The sequence below is a fragment of the Colossoma macropomum genome, unplaced genomic scaffold (genome assembly GCF_904425465.1).
Source record: "Colossoma macropomum unplaced genomic scaffold, Colossoma_macropomum, whole genome shotgun sequence".
Lineage (NCBI taxonomy): Eukaryota > Metazoa > Chordata > Actinopteri > Characiformes > Serrasalmidae > Colossoma > Colossoma macropomum.
Genome location: NW_023494800.1, coordinates 33636525 through 33652098, shown reverse-complemented (window position 1 = coordinate 33652098; position 15574 = coordinate 33636525). Strand labels below are relative to the sequence as shown.

General features: G+C 40.4%; 1 protein-coding gene across 2 annotated transcripts; it reads left to right on the top strand.

Annotated features, from left to right (window-relative positions):
- The first annotated feature begins 1812 nt into the window (after positions 1-1812).
- On the top strand, positions 1813-15322 carry phyhd1 (phytanoyl-CoA dioxygenase domain containing 1). Of its 2 annotated transcripts, XM_036589063.1 has the most exons (11): positions 1813-1975; positions 2651-2809; positions 6401-6476; positions 6561-6608; positions 7820-7875; positions 7979-8041; positions 8150-8171; positions 9433-9561; positions 12358-12474; positions 12830-12956; positions 14663-15322. In XM_036589063.1, exons 1-11 carry the CDS (start codon positions 1943-1945, stop codon positions 14706-14708), a joined length of 876 nt encoding a protein of 291 aa, XP_036444956.1. In that variant the 5' UTR covers positions 1813-1942; the 3' UTR covers positions 14709-15322. The 2 variants fall into 2 exon arrangements, with proteins under 2 accessions (XP_036444956.1, XP_036444958.1); XM_036589065.1 differs by lacking the exon at positions 8150-8171 and having other exon boundaries at positions 7979-7985.
- The last annotated feature ends 252 nt before the right edge of the window (positions 15323-15574 follow it).

Below are 15574 nucleotides of genomic sequence, written 5' to 3'. Positions count from 1 at the left end.
ATTCTATAGAAAACCTTTCTTATGGCCCTGAAAGGGTTCATGTAGTGTTACAAGCTTGACACTGTAACAATAACAGAACCCTTTTTGGTGCTATCCAGAACCATTTTCAAAAAAGTTCTATATAACATAACACATTCCCCATCAGTCTGAAGAGCCATTTCACCATGCAAAGAACCATTTAAGCATGCAAATGGTTCTAGAACTCATGGTTCTGAAAATAACCATTGCTTTTACCAAAGAACACTTGAAGAGCCATCTTTTTTAAGAGTGTGGAGTTAAGCTGGTGTCTGATGGTGTTTGTCTGCCCTCTAGAGGATGATGAACAGAACTGCAGACGGAAAGTATCCAGCCGGGCTTTGTCAATTAAAGAAATGGATTTTAGCGAATTAAACCAATAAAGTAACCCTTTTATGAAGCACAATGAAGATTAACATATAGATATAGATATATAGATAGATATTTGTGCTTTGTATTATATCATATGGACAGACTGGGTCTTTATTTATTTTCTTATTCATATCAGTGTAGTAAAATCATGGTAATAACTCAGCTTTCCAATGCAAATCAATGCTACTTTATAGTTTACAACACGCGCCTGACTCTCCGGGCCTTGTGAATGGATGTTTCACAAGTTTCAGCTCACGATGCTGAGTGTTCCATATAAATGGCTTTAACAGCTCCAGTTCTTTTGTTCCTCTCTGAAGGATGCTTTAGAAACTGAATGGTATGTTCAGTTGAGTTTCGACTGTCTGAGGTGTGATGGCTGTGATCTTAAAGCCCCAGGAAAGAAACACAGCAGCTGGCAGTCCCGATTTAGGTTCAACAACTCGACAAGACCCCTAAAAGTGCGCAGCATGTGCCTAAAAATCAGGGTTTCCAGGCTCTCTTGTTAAGAAGCAAAGGCCTACAGCCAGGAGGAGGATCACAGCTAGTAATCTGTCTTTTAAGAGAGGTGGTAGTGAGTTTTAGAACATTTGGGTGGACTTGCTCTTCGGTTCAGTTAACACAGCTCATGATCTGCGCTGACACAGCGCCTCCATAGCTCGTCTTCTTCACCAGGCGTTATGCCTGTGTTGGAGGGTTGTTTGGTAATAGTGTGTTCTCGGACCCGTTGAGTTCATATAGACTCTCATTGCCGAGCGTCTCTGTCAGCCACCTCGCAGCCCTACAGGCCACCGGGTTTACAGGTCACATGGCTTTGCGTCCAAAATCCAATTACTGTGTCTCCATGGTTACAGCGGAATCTAGTTGGTCACGTGACACTTTCAGAGCGGATCCGTCACGTATACGATGACTTTTTTCCACCTGTATTCAGAAAATTCCCGCCCTTCTATGCTGGGATTGGCTAATATTCCATTGTCCTGTGCTGGGATTGGCTAATATTCCATTCTCCTGTGCTGGGATTGGCTAATATTCTATTCTCCTGTGCCGGGATTGCTGCGCTGGGACTGGATACTATTCCATTCTCCTGCACTGGGATCGGCTAATATACCATTCTCCTGCACTGGGATTGGTTAATGTTTCATTCTTCTGCGCTAGGATTGGTTAGCTTGTTCTGCTGCGCTGGGATTGGATACTATTCCATTCTCCTGCACTGGGATTGGCTAATATTCCATTCTACTGGGCTGAGGTTGGCTAGTAGTTTGTTCTGCTGCACTGGGATTGGTTTGCGGTTCATACTTACATTAAATCCACCGGTCCCTTCAACTAATACCCAGTAAACTCAGCTCAGGAGGCAGGATACTACCGGCCAATCCGAGCCCAGGACGTGGGACAGCGTTAGTCAGTTCCTAGCGCAGAAAGGGAGACCACAACTAGCTCATGCTAGTGCAGGAGGTGGAACAGTACCAGCCAATCATGCTGCAGAAACGGGGCTGGTCCGAAAACGGGTGGGAAAAGAAACGACGCCGCTGTCTCTCTCTGCTGGAGTGGTGAGCTGAGCATGGACGTGTTAACGGAGCAGGACGTTAAAAAGGTGAGTCAGTTACTCTGCTGATGCAGGTAAAGCTTCACCTCTGCATGCAGTTCAGAATCTGATGTAGCTTCTCTGAGCCTCTTACAGTGAAGCTTCTTCTCAAGCTGACAGCTTATTGCATGACTTGCATGTGCAGCTCCAAAAACCAGTGCAGTCTGCAGGATTTCGCAATAAACAGCAGGAGCCTGACTGAGTTAGCTTTGCACTGAAACAATAATGGAAGTGCTTTAGCTTCACCTGACTGAGAAAAGGAGTCACCTGAGCTTTGCAGTGGAGTGTACACACTTAAAAAAGGATCTTCAAGGGTTCTTTAGTAAAGGCAGAACCATGAGTTCTGTGTAGAACCATTTCATGGTGAAATGGTTCTTAAGATTGTTGGAGAATGTGCTGTATATGGTTCTAGCACCAACAAGGCCTCTTCTATTGTTACAAACATGACATGAATAGAAGAACCCTTTTGGTGCTATATAAAACCATTTTCAAAAAGGTTCTATATACAACACATCCTCCATCAATCTGAAGAACCATTTCTCCATGCAAAGAACCATTAAAGCATGCAAATGGTTCTACATGCAACTCATGGTTCTAAACAGAACCATTGCCTTTACTGAAGAACCCTTGTGTAGGCCCTAGTGATGAGTGTGTGTGGCTGTGATGGCTGTGTCTGCTCTGCAGTACCGGGAGGACGGGTACCTGGTGCTGGAGGGGGTCTTCAGCCCGGAGGAGTGTGAGGAGCTGCGGGCGAGGATGAGTGACATCGTGGAGCGGATGGACGTTCCCTCACACTGCCGCACTCAGTTCACCACGGACCACGACGAGCAGCTCAAGACCCAGGTAACCACGCAGACTGGTTTAAAGGGCAGTTCCACCAAATTTTCAAAATCTTTGCATTATTCAGTCACTAAGATCATTCAAAGTGGTTTGATGTAAATTGTTTCACTGTAGAGAAACAAACTAGCGCAGGTGTCTTTACAGTGGTGGTGATAGGAACCAGGGGTCACCATGACTACAACACAAATATAGGCATTTTATTCACTATCCAGAACCACCAGTGAACCTACACACGTTTTCTGAGTTTATATGGAATGTTGATGATGATAAAACAGTGGAAAATCTAAAAATATAAGTTTTCTTTGGGGGCTATTTTGCCTTTGAATGCCCATAAAAACATTTTAGGTCAAACCTTACTGCAAAATGATCATAAAACAATGCCTCAGACACAAGCTAACATATTTATAACTACTTTCTTGTAATATACTTTCTGTGAGGGAGCTTTTAGAGGTGGACGTCTGGTTCCTATCACCACTATTTACTCCAAACCACTCTGAAAGGCTTTGGTTACATCTTAAAGATTTAATTATGCACATTTACTCCACAAATCAGACTTTTTCAAGTGATACTTGTGAAAAAGGCTGATTCTAAAGTATGATAAAGTGTTAAAATGACCATCTTTGACCTTCCACGTTTGTAGAATGAGAGAGGAAAGCTGCTTTTAGAAAGTGTGAAATGCTGCTAGCGCTGCTGCTAATATTCCACAGCATTTGTGCCGACCCTTCAGTCTTTTTGGAAAGATCTGTTAAAATGAAAACAATAATGTACGTAATCTGCTGTGGATGGTGATACATTTCTGGACATCAACACTTTCCACTTTCTTGTCAGGAACTGGCTAACTGCAGCTAGCATGGCCAGTGTACTAGCTAATAAACTAGAAGCTAAAAAAACGTTAGTAATTTCCAGAAAGTATGATTAAAAATGATGTTCATTCATAATTTACACAGTAACTTGAGAACATTTTGGAAGTTATACTTTCTTTCTGGAAGAAAAACAGGTTTGTGCTGGTTTGGTACTGGTTTAGCTGGTCACCTAGCATTGTTTTGCTAGGTACTTAGCTTACCAGCATCCACAACACATCATATTGTCGCTGTCAGAGCAAAATCACATGTTATTATAAAAAAGGTAACTTTTAATGCAAGCTAATTTAAAGATATTTTATTCCAAGTCATTTTGGATCATTTCTATTGATCCATTCATCATGAAATTGTAACATAATGTAAGTGGAAGCTGGAATTTTCAAATTATGTAAAAAAAATTAACAGTAAAGATACAAGATTTGACAAAAGTGACAATATGCCTGTTTTTCCCCTTTAAAAGCATGTTCCCTCCCCCCAAAAATGAAAAAATAAATCAAAATCATATAAAAAAATCGAAAAATGAAAAATATGGTGATGTTTTTTTGGAAAAATGTTATACTCTGTCTTTAAACACCATGTCAGTTAATGAATTCAGGAGGTGCTAACTTTGTGAATGTTCTTTTGCTTCCTTTAATGCTCAATGCTCTGTCTGGAAAGATGCAGGTAAGCCCACCTAAGACCCCAGGTGTGGTTAGCTGTAGGAATTTGTATTCTCCCCAAGGCAGTAGAGCAGACCATAGAATATAGCATGACTCAAAGTCACATGGTCCTTGATCACATGGTCACATGATCATTTAGACAGCTGTGTGCGTGTTCATGCGCGTGTTTGTGCTGGCGGAGCATGTGTTTCTCCACACAGCCAGCCATTCAGGAGTTTCACAGTAAGAGCTCTGATCTGATATCATCTCCCCACATTTATAGAGGGGGGAGTACAAAACACAGAAATCTCATTAAACACTTCTACTCACTGGCCGTTTTATCCGGGACACCTACAAAATGAGTTCACATTAAAGGATTTTTGTAGTCCATCTTTTGATGTGCAGTTCATTTCATGAACTTCTAACATCCAAACATATTATATAGCAGTGATTAATGCAGATGTGTTGCAAGTAGCCTGAGTACCACCACTACAGTAATGATAATAGTGCTTGTATGGGAATTTTTGTGTTTTGTTAGCACCAAGCTAGCAGTGGTGTTCACTCCCCACACATGGAGTTTAATTCTACTTAGGCCAACTTTGCTTAAACACAGACATTTGAAGCATTTGGAAGCTTGTAACAGACATACAAGTGACACATTTTTTACCAGAAAGGTTCTGAATATTGTTGGAGTATCCTGTTAACCTTTTAGCTGTTCATCCTGTACACTTTTACTTCATTTACACACAGTTTGCAACATCAAATATGTAGTTTACTGCATAGATATGACATTAGCAGTGGTGGACAGTAACTAAGTAAAAGTAATTCCTTACTGTACTTAAGTAGTTTTTTGTGTATCTGTACTTTACTGATGTTTTTCCATTTTGGGTGACTTTTTACTTTCACTCCACTACATTTCAAAGTCAATTATCTCACTTTTTACTCCACTACATTATGAGAAATCTGTCGTTCCTTTTGGCTTATGTGTGTATAAAAATGTAACATGTCAAAACAAAAGAAGCGCAAAGCAAGAACACCAATCAGGGCACAGCGGCACTTTGTTTTGAGCTTGTTTTGACCTGTTGGTCATACCGACCCAGTGCAGTATACGGTTCAAAGTCAGTGCAGCAGCATAAAATTTCGGGAGTGCCTATTCCAACATAAATGATGCAAGAAACTCCTGACTCTAACTTAACTTTGTGTAAATAGACCACAATATAGAAATATGTACACATATGCAGTTGTGACTGACGTGTCTTTTTTTTTAATTTATGCACTATTTCATTTTATAGTAAATTAGTTTAGGCTAGTTTATGTTTATGAACAGAGACCTACAGATGCAGTTTAGTAAAGGAAACTCATTTGTGAATCTGAGTTTAAAGTTTTTATTAAACTTAAACTTGTAACCAAGTTGCAAATAAATCTTAAACTGAAACTTTGCTTGTTTGTAAAAAGTGATTTCAGAGCCACTCAGTTCTACCTGATGGAAACTGTTTGCCTTCAGTGTTTTGTGCTTATGATAATTGACACTGGAGTATTTTCACCTAAAATGAGTTAATGAAGCAAGAAGAAAGAAAAAAATGATAATAGGACATCAGAGCCATAATTAATCTTTTAGTTCTTTTACTTTCAATACTTAAGTACATTTGAAGGCAAATACTTTTGTACTTTTACTCAAGTGGAGGTCTAAAGGGAGGAACTTCTACTTTTACTGGAGTAATATTTTACCTCGGGTATCTCTACTTTAACTCAAGTACATGATTTGTGTACTTCGTCCACCACTGGACATTAGTAACTACAGACATGTGATGTGCATTTCTGAGATCCTGCTGGTGTGGGTTTCCTCTCTTTCCATGTTAATTTGTGGGCTAATAGCTCCCCCTTTGTGGAGGATCTGCTAAACACAGTTTTATAATGACGATACTGGTGAACTAATCACTAAGCTGATTCATTGAGAACGTTACATTTAATGGAGTAATAATGATAGCATTGCTGTTTTTAAATGAGCTCCTTACATTAGCCCAACTCAGCTATAACACTGATCTCAGTTGTGTGTTGATGAGCCTCACCTCAGGGTCATGTGTGTCTTCCTCCAGGGAAACGCAGACTACTTCATCACGAGTGGAGACAAGATCCGTTTTTTCTTTGAGAAAGGAGTCTTTGACGACAAGGGTGGGTTTGTGTCCAAGCTTTTTACACGTGAATCTGTATTGCTTTGACTTTCTGTTCTTGATCTGAGTCTCTCTCTGGTTTCAGGGGAGTTCACTGTCCCGAGAGAACGCTCTCTAAACAAAGTCGGGCACGGTGAGTGTTTTCTCAGCACATTCATCAGGTTTACGGTGCGCATCTCTCCCCACCTTTACCTTCATCCATCTTCAGCGAGCTGTTTGTTTCCAGGAGTTTTGAAATCGACATTGATTCCAAATCCAAGTGGCGGGAATAGATTGAGTCGATTCCTAGAGATGATTCCACATAATATCTCCAGTCCAGAAATCAAGTTGGAGGCTGCATCTCAAAAGGCTCCCCACACCTTATATAGTTCACTGTGTAGGTGATGAATTACATCAACAGAGTGCATTATTTGTCAAAGTGGTTGCTAAGGTGTTGCTAGGCTGATAGTATGGCATCCCAGGCGGTTGCTAAGGTGTTGCTAGGCTGTTGGTATGTTATCCAAAGTGGTTGCTAAGGTGTTGCTAGGCTGTTGGTATGTTATCCAAAGTGGTTGCCAAGGTGTTACTAGGCTGTTAATATGGCATCCCAGGCAGTTGCTAAGGTGTTGCTAAGCTGTTGGTATGTTATCCAAAGTGGTTGCTAAGGTGTTACTAGGCTGTTGGTATGGTATCCCAGGTAGATGCTAAAGTGTTGCTAGATTGTTGGTATGGTGTCCAAAGTGGTTGCTAAGGTGTTGCTAAGCTGATAATATGGTGGTTGCTAAGGTGTTGCTAGGCTGTAAGTATGGATTTCAAAGTGGTTGCAAAGGTGTTGCTAGGCTGTAAGTATGGTATCCAAAGTTGTTACTAAGGTGTTATTAGGCTGTTGGTATGGTATCTAAAGTTGTTGCTAAGGTGTTGCTGTGCTGATCATATAGTATCCCAGGTGGTTGCTAAGGTGTTGCTAGGCTTTTGGTATGGTATCCAAAGTTGTTACTAAGGTGTTGGTAGGCCGTTGGTATGGTATCCAAAGTGGTTGCTAAGGTGTTGCTAGGCTTTTGGTGTGGTATCCAAAGTTGTTACTTAGGTGTTGCTAGGCTGATGATATAGTATTCCAGGTGGTTACTAAGGTGTTAGTAAGCTGTTGGTATGGTATCCAAAGTGGTTGCTAAGGTCTTTCACTACATAGTTTCACTTCGTTTTCATGCTAGTTCAAAGCTTTGGCGCTGACTCTTAATTCCCGAATGCCTGGAATCAAGGAATCGATTCCTTTTAGGATCGACTCCTAGCCCTACTCTGCATCATGTTGGCAAAAATAACAACTGCAGCTGCAATCTGTCTATCTCTATATCCATCTCTCTTTAGCTCTCCATGCCCACGAGCCCCTGTTTAAGTCCATCACTCACTCTCCTAAAGTCCAGGTATGAGACTGACCACTGACCTTTCATCCGTCTCCATTCTTTCCCACGTTGTAATGAGGGAGTATAACAGATAATATGTATTTTTCTCTGTCTCTGCTTGCAGACTCTGGGTAAGAAGCTGGGTCTGATAAGCCCTGTTGTTTTGCAGAGCATGTACATTTTTAAGGTACAGTACATTCACCATGTTAGCTTTTACCTTAAATGGACGTATCTTTAATCTTGATCTTAAAATAATGCTAACAATAAAATATGTGTGTTTTTTCTTCTTCTCCAGCAACCAGGCATCGGTGGAGAGGGTAAGAGAACATGCTGAATGGGAATAACATCCCCCTCTTGAGATTTTACTGAAGGAGAAAGGCACAGCACTGGGGTCCTCAGGTCTCTCACCTGCCCCTTGGAACTGAGTTACGAGGGGTAGTGGTTGAAATCTTCCCCTCTGAAATGGGACCCTCAAATAAAAAGAGCATCACTTCATTAACAGCTACTAGCGCTGCTCTGTAGGCGACCCTGCCAGTCTGCAGTGACAGCAGAGGAGGGTAAAGTTCAGCTCCTCACTGCTGGGCTTTAGTTACATTTAGGGAATCATATGCTTTTAAAGAGGGGGGCAATTATTTATTATCACCCACCCCTAATTCTTCAGTGATTTAATACAATGATTATTGTAATTTTTAAGAGAGAAAATTCTCACATTTTTGGTTTCTTTAGAGTCTCTGAAAAACCTCCGTTTGGAGGGTCATGTAGCCCAGCACTTCGCCCTACCCAGGAACCAGACGTCACATTGTCTGCAACACAAATAGCCATTTTATTTATTATCCAAAACCACCAGTGAGCCTACAGGTGTCTTCTGAGTTTTTATATATGATGTTAGGGGAGAAATAGTGATAAATCTGAAAAAATAAGTTTTTTTGGGGACTATTTTTACTGCCCTGCACCATGAATGTGTTCAAAAACTATGTTTTATGCCAGATTTGATCTGAAAACTATCGTAAAACAGTCTCTCAGGCACCAGGCAGTGTATTAATGACCATTTCATGTAATAAGTTTCTGTGAGGGAGCTTTTAGAAACATTGAACTCTTCTGACGTCTGGTTCCTGTTAGAGATCTACATGGGCACTATCTTTCCGTTGAAGTTAACCTCAACTTCGACACACGAACATAGATGAATTATCACAGAGATGTAGTTCCTGTCACCACCACTGTGAGCAATTCAGTCAGTAAGTTGCTCAAAAGAGAGTATTTCAGGCCAATTTGCCTTTAAAGGAACAATGAGTCAGTCTGTTTGACCACTGTGTTTGAAAATCTGCTGGGTCTGGTTTAGTGCTTTCCCTCCTGTGACACACTTGCTTCAACTCATGTTAAGTATCTAAGTCTTGATAGCTGCCACATGCTTTAAGTTAGGAAAATTCAATTGGTAGAATAAGCAGTTCCTTATTCCAAGTCATTATGGGGCATTTCTATTGGTTCATTCATGGAAAACAAAACAGTGGAGGTTTGATATGACATTTAAAATATGTGTATATTATTAATCGATCCTTTGATCACCTTTGCCTTTTGCAGTGACCCCTCATCAGGACGCAACCTTCCTGTACACGGAGCCTCTGGGCCGAGTGATGGGCGTGTGGATCGCTCTGGAGGACGCAACTCTCCACAACGGCTGCCTGTGGTTCATACCGGGCTCGCACAACAGTGAGTACACACACACACACTCATACAGACAACACTCACACACACTAATCAGGGTCTTTTTTATTACACCCTAAAGCCATTTTTATATTAAAAACTGAAATATATTGCTTTGTGATGCTAAATGACATCAGTCTTCTTAAAAATGGAACACTTCTTTTCAAACTGTCAGAGTAACATCATCATTGTGGTCAGTCCAGCTCTGTGATGCCCCTCTCTGGTTCAACTCTGCTGTAGGTATTGAGGACGTAGATCCAGCGGTGCAGGTTTCATTTCAATTTTGGAAAGGACGCACTGCTCATACCACCTGACCCTTCATACGATAAGGGTCTCAGAGGAATTACTAGCGATAGGGAGATATATTACATTAGCAGTTAATGTGCAAAATACTACAAAACTGCATACCTGGCAACCCTAGCTAGACATACGCAGGTACAGGGAAGTACACCTTTTTTTTTCCCCCAATTTTCTCCTGTATCCAAATTCCACCCACTAGTTAGGACTCCCCCAGTCACATGACACCACCAGTGCTAGGAGGGCGAAGGCAAACACAGGCTTCCTCAGAGTCCTATGAAGCGCCGCCGCATCTTTTTGAACTGCTGCTAATGCAACGTCGTTGGACAGCTGAATGCGCTCTGAAGAAAGCAGCAACCACCAGTTCTGTTAACGTCAGCTAACAGATGCTAGTGCTGATTAGCGTCGCTCTGGGTGATGAGGGGAGACGGGGGCATAATACCCACCCAGAGAGAGCGAGGCCAGTTGTGATCTCTGGGACTCCCGGCCACAGATGGCTGTGGCATCACTGGAGATCGAACTCGCGATCTCCTGATAGGGCCAAGGCTTAGATAGCTGCACCACTCGGGAGCCCCCAGAAGTACAACTTCAGATGTAGAAGCTTTTTTTCAAGCTTTAATGACATAAATAAATTGGCTAGATCTACGAAAGCAGCTAGCTAGCTATCACTAACAAACTACGCTACGGTAGGGCTGGGCAATATGGCAATATTTTATCGTTATTGGGATAAATGATGCCATAATACGCTTTTCTGAGCGTGTCATTGATATCGTCAGTACAGAACAGTGATTACATGGTTAATTAACCCTGTTTAATTGGATTTAGTGAAGGGCAGTTTGTAGAACATAAAAAAAAATGTCATTTATTGATATTATTATTATTATTATTATAGTTTTTATATGTGGTGCTACAGGTTCTATTTTGTCTGTTACAACTTATAAAATAACAAAAAAACTAAATATCGTGAAGCATATCATACCATAGAAATGTCTTGTTGTATTGTGATGTAATATTTTTGCCATATCGCCCACCACTAGGCTACAGCATTAGTGTTTTTAATCCAGGCTATCCAGATAACAAGCTCACCATATCTTACATTATCACAGGCAGCTGTTTAGTTTACTTCACTTTTAACACTGTTGAACGTTTTTTGGAGCTGGCTCAGTCTGCTACAGTAAACAACATTGAATATGTAGACTGTATATGCATACGGACTGCATTTCCCATGAGCCTGTGTGGGCAGGAACGTAAAAAAGGTAAAAAATGTAAAAAAAAAAAGGCAAAAAATGAACAATCACAGTGTTCAAAAAGCCAAGTCTAGATATGTTGAGCATGAATAATTTGGGGGCAACATGTAGATCAGCACTGGAATACAAATCTACACCCCAATCACACGCAATCCAAATAATGTTGATTATTTATTATTAATGTTGATTAATGTTGTTTTGATATTTTTGAGCTGAAGGCTTACTGCTTTACATGATGTCTCTAGTATTAAGAGGCTAAAATTGACAGTAGCACTGAAAGATTTGCGGCGAGCAGAGGAATACCTAAAACAAGTTTTATTTATTATTCAAAAAAGCCGAGGGAAATCAGCAGTTTTTGTGCTGGATGAGTAACGGAGGCTGCCTCTTCAGATGAGCTGGAACTACAGCTACCTGGTAACACTGGATTCTGATGAGGACTCGTCGTCTTACATACGATACAACATGTTAGTTTGCCAGAGAAATACATTTCCATTGTAGCTGATGTCAGCTAGAGTACTTAGCCTAGTTAGCAATAAAGCTGCACTACGTCTACCGTGTCAATCACGTCCTTAACAACACGCTCACATTCAGGCACTCATGTTTGAGTGGCACCGTCAAATATGCGTAATTAATACACGTAGCATATTAATACGAGCAAAATACGAGCAAAACTATAGAGTTCTGTTAAAACTGCAGAATTGTTGATCTGTATATCTATTTTTTTCTCTGTCTTTCTGTGCTGAATGGGAGAACCCGGACAGTGATTTCCATCATTGAATCCCTCCACCTTGAATGGTAAACTGAGTACTTGGGTACCCGAGCATGTCCGTGTTCACGATATGCAAATCATAGAGATAAAATAAGTTCACCAAGTTATCGTCACTCTCATATCTAATGTTAGGTAAGCTTAGTTGGGTGAGAAACTGCCAAAGCAAATCACACAAACCATCTGGAGAAAATTATTTTTCACCAGGAATTACCATCGCTGCAGTACTTTCTTCTAGCCTGTGCAGCTTTCAGTGTTATATCAGCCAAGCTAACGGTGGTGAATGTTTACTTCCTCCATCCAATTTGCGTTTCATCAGTAACCGTGTCAGCGGGCTACGTTTAAATCAGGGATGAAGCAGTTTTACTTTCTCGCCATAGCATCCCCTCTCTTTCCCTCACAAAGAGTTGAAACAGGGCTGGAGTTCTCTGAAAGTGGGGTATCGTTAATCTTTAATCAGGGATGCTCTTGTGTGTTTTTGTGTGTGGTCAGATGGAATCACCAGGCGGATGGTGCGGACCCCTAAAGGCTCGTTCCCTTTGACCGATTTCATTGGCCGGGAGCAGAATTATGACGACAGCCTCTTCGTACCAGCACCTGTGAAGAAAGGTCTGAGTCAAACATAGAAATCTGTCTGTTTTCATTTAATTTAGGATGTTTAAAATGATTAAACACCATTAATCACATTATTTTTGTGTGTAGCCAATCCCAGTTGATCTCATTTGCTCAAATTTAACCCTGAAGAGAGACGAGAGATTTAAAGAAGCAGTGTATTTTGTTTTAGCTGTATGAGTGGACAAAATAATCATAATCAGAACATATTTACAACTTATCAATAATTCAGTAACATGTGAGCGAATGTCTGTGGCCTAATTGGTGGCTGCTAAAATGAAGCTGCATTTAGAGAAATGCCTTTATGGCTGTAAACGAGTGCGGTTCTAACCGTTATTTGCTGATTGTGCAGGTGGGTTGGTTTTGATCCATGGTGAAGTCGTCCATCGCAGCGCCGAGAACACGTCTGACGCCTCACGCCACGTTTACACATTCCACATCATGGAGTCTGAAAACACTCGCTGGAGCCCTGAGAACTGGTGAGGGAGAGTTCACAGCATGTTGGGTAATGTAGGCTGAGTGTATATATGTAGCACGTAACCTTTTGGATCCCAAGACACATAGCAGGATTTAAAAAAAAGCAATGAAAAATCCCTTTTCAGTCAATAATTACTGATTGACAGGCTGCAGTCAGGCAGTTAGTCACGCACGAAACTCTCAGTTTTCAACAGAACAAAGGTCATTGATAAGTAAAGAGGAAAATTCGGGACTGAACAGGTGCCATCATGAGGCATCACAGTGAGACAGACTGACACATCGTAGAAATGTGACAATGTTTCAGATATAGATATGCACTATATACAAGTTTCTAATTAATTCAGATACTTTAAAGGTAGATTTAGGCAAAAAAATCTAATTTACACATTTTCCACTCAACCCAGATCTAGCTGAGACTTGTTCGGTGTCCAAATTTTGCTAGGATGCTAATGTTGGTAACAAACACAATTCAGTAGTCACCCAAATCTTTTCTGTAAATACGACCGCAAAACGCCTCTCAACACACTCAAACCTCATCCAGCCCTTTGTTAAGGTCATGTAGATGTGGTTTAGAACACAGTAATGCAGTAATGCATATTGGGGTAGATGGACGATGGCAAACCGGATCTTCCCTTGTTGTCAATGGAGCCGCCGTCAGTGGCAGTGTTCCGCAGATTGCAGCGGTGAGCGGAATGATCCATCAAGAGTTCAGTTTTCCCTACTTTTGCTGTCAACCACAGCACTGAAATAAACCGAATGCTGCTGTTTTTGGGAGCCATGGATGCCAAACGTCTCATTGTTGAATTTCTAATAAACCCAGAATAACACAACACAAAAAAAAGAGTACAGAGTCTACCTGCCTTTCTCCTCCTTCAATAGACAGTCTGCACGCTCTCCTCTGATAACGCCGTCACCATGCCTGTGCTCGCTTGGCTTCATGCCGTCATAAATTGTGTACCATTATGAGGAGCTGAGCATTTTTTTTTTAACGCAAACATGTAAACGCAGCATATAACTTCATGTGAACTATAATAATGAACAAAACTTCACCGTTCGTAACTGTACAGTCTAGTGCACCAAGCCGCATCACTCCAGATTAAAACCATCTCAAACTGCAGAGAAACTAGATGTTTCTGACTTAATAAACGTATTTTTTAAGTTTGACTAAACAACGTTTGTGCCAACAAACAGTTTTCATTTTAGCACTAGTGTTAGTATGTAACACTCACACTAGCCTATCATGTCGTGTGATAACACGTTTTTACGCAACAGACTAATAAATAAATGACCAGAATTTGACCTGTTTGTCCAGAAAACTGTATCCTAATTTGGTTTTCCTTCTTGTGAGACCCACCAAACCCGCCTGCTGACGACTACGTAATTTTTTATAATTAATTAATAATTAATTAATTAACTGAGAACAGGTATAATATCAGACCGACTTGCCACGTCTTCTCGTCAGCTTCAGCTTCAGTTTGAAAATCTAAGATGAGTAAGTTATTCATAAAGCGAAGCATAAAGTGAATGTTTCCTGCTCTAAAATGCAGGGGAGTGGCTAAAATAAGGCCCTGCCCACTGATTAAAACTCTGTGTTACGGTAGTGACAATGAAAATGTGGACAGTATTTTTTTATTTGAAAATTAAACTGAGGATAAATTGAAATCTTTCAACATTTCTCTCTCTCTTTCTCTCTCTCTCTCTCATACAGGCTACAGCCGACAGAGGAGCTTCCGTTCCCTTCGCTCTACACCTAAAACCGGCACAGTTAAACCCAAACTATTACAGGTCTGATAGTTATGTTAAGATCATCGTAAAGGGCAAGTCCACCAATTTTTTTTTTTAAATTACTGTATAACTCAGTGGTTGAGATGTAAACAGTGTCATTCAGAGTGGTTTGAAAATGATCATAAAACAATGTGTCAGACATCATGAAGTGTATTTATAACCATTTCATGTAATAACTTTCTTTGAGGAAGCTTTTAGAGGCATTAAACTCTTCACATCTGAATGACTTTGTTTGCATCCTCACCATTCAATCATGCAGAAATTCTGAAAATCAGTGGGATTCCCCTGTAACACCTAAGGGTAATATTCATGGAACAGTGGAATTTCTACCGAAATGTATTTTTAAATAAAATGGACTCATATGAACAGACAAATGAACGTATGTTATGGATGATTTATAAACACACAATCAGATTTTTAAACATTTATTTGTTCAGAGACAAGAAATTATTAAATCTTTCTTAAGAACACTTTAGGAAATGTTTTCATTTGTCCCATTTATTATGACTTCCATGAATATTTTATTAAAACAAAAAGCACTTGGTTGTTTGATAAAGATAAATAAAACATTTTCAAAATGTTCTTTCACTCTTCCCCAGTATTATAAACATGAGAGCATGTCTGCAGCTGAATCTCAAATAGCTAATCTCTCCCTGTACAGTGCAATTAGAAAACAGTGTCTTCTGCACCCCAATACTGCACAAAATGTTACAACCCCATTTCCAAAAACATTGGAACGCTGTGCAAAAGTAAATTAAAACAAAATGCAATGATGTGCAGATCATTTAAACCCTGTATATCGTTGAAAATAGTACAAAAGACATCATAACTTATG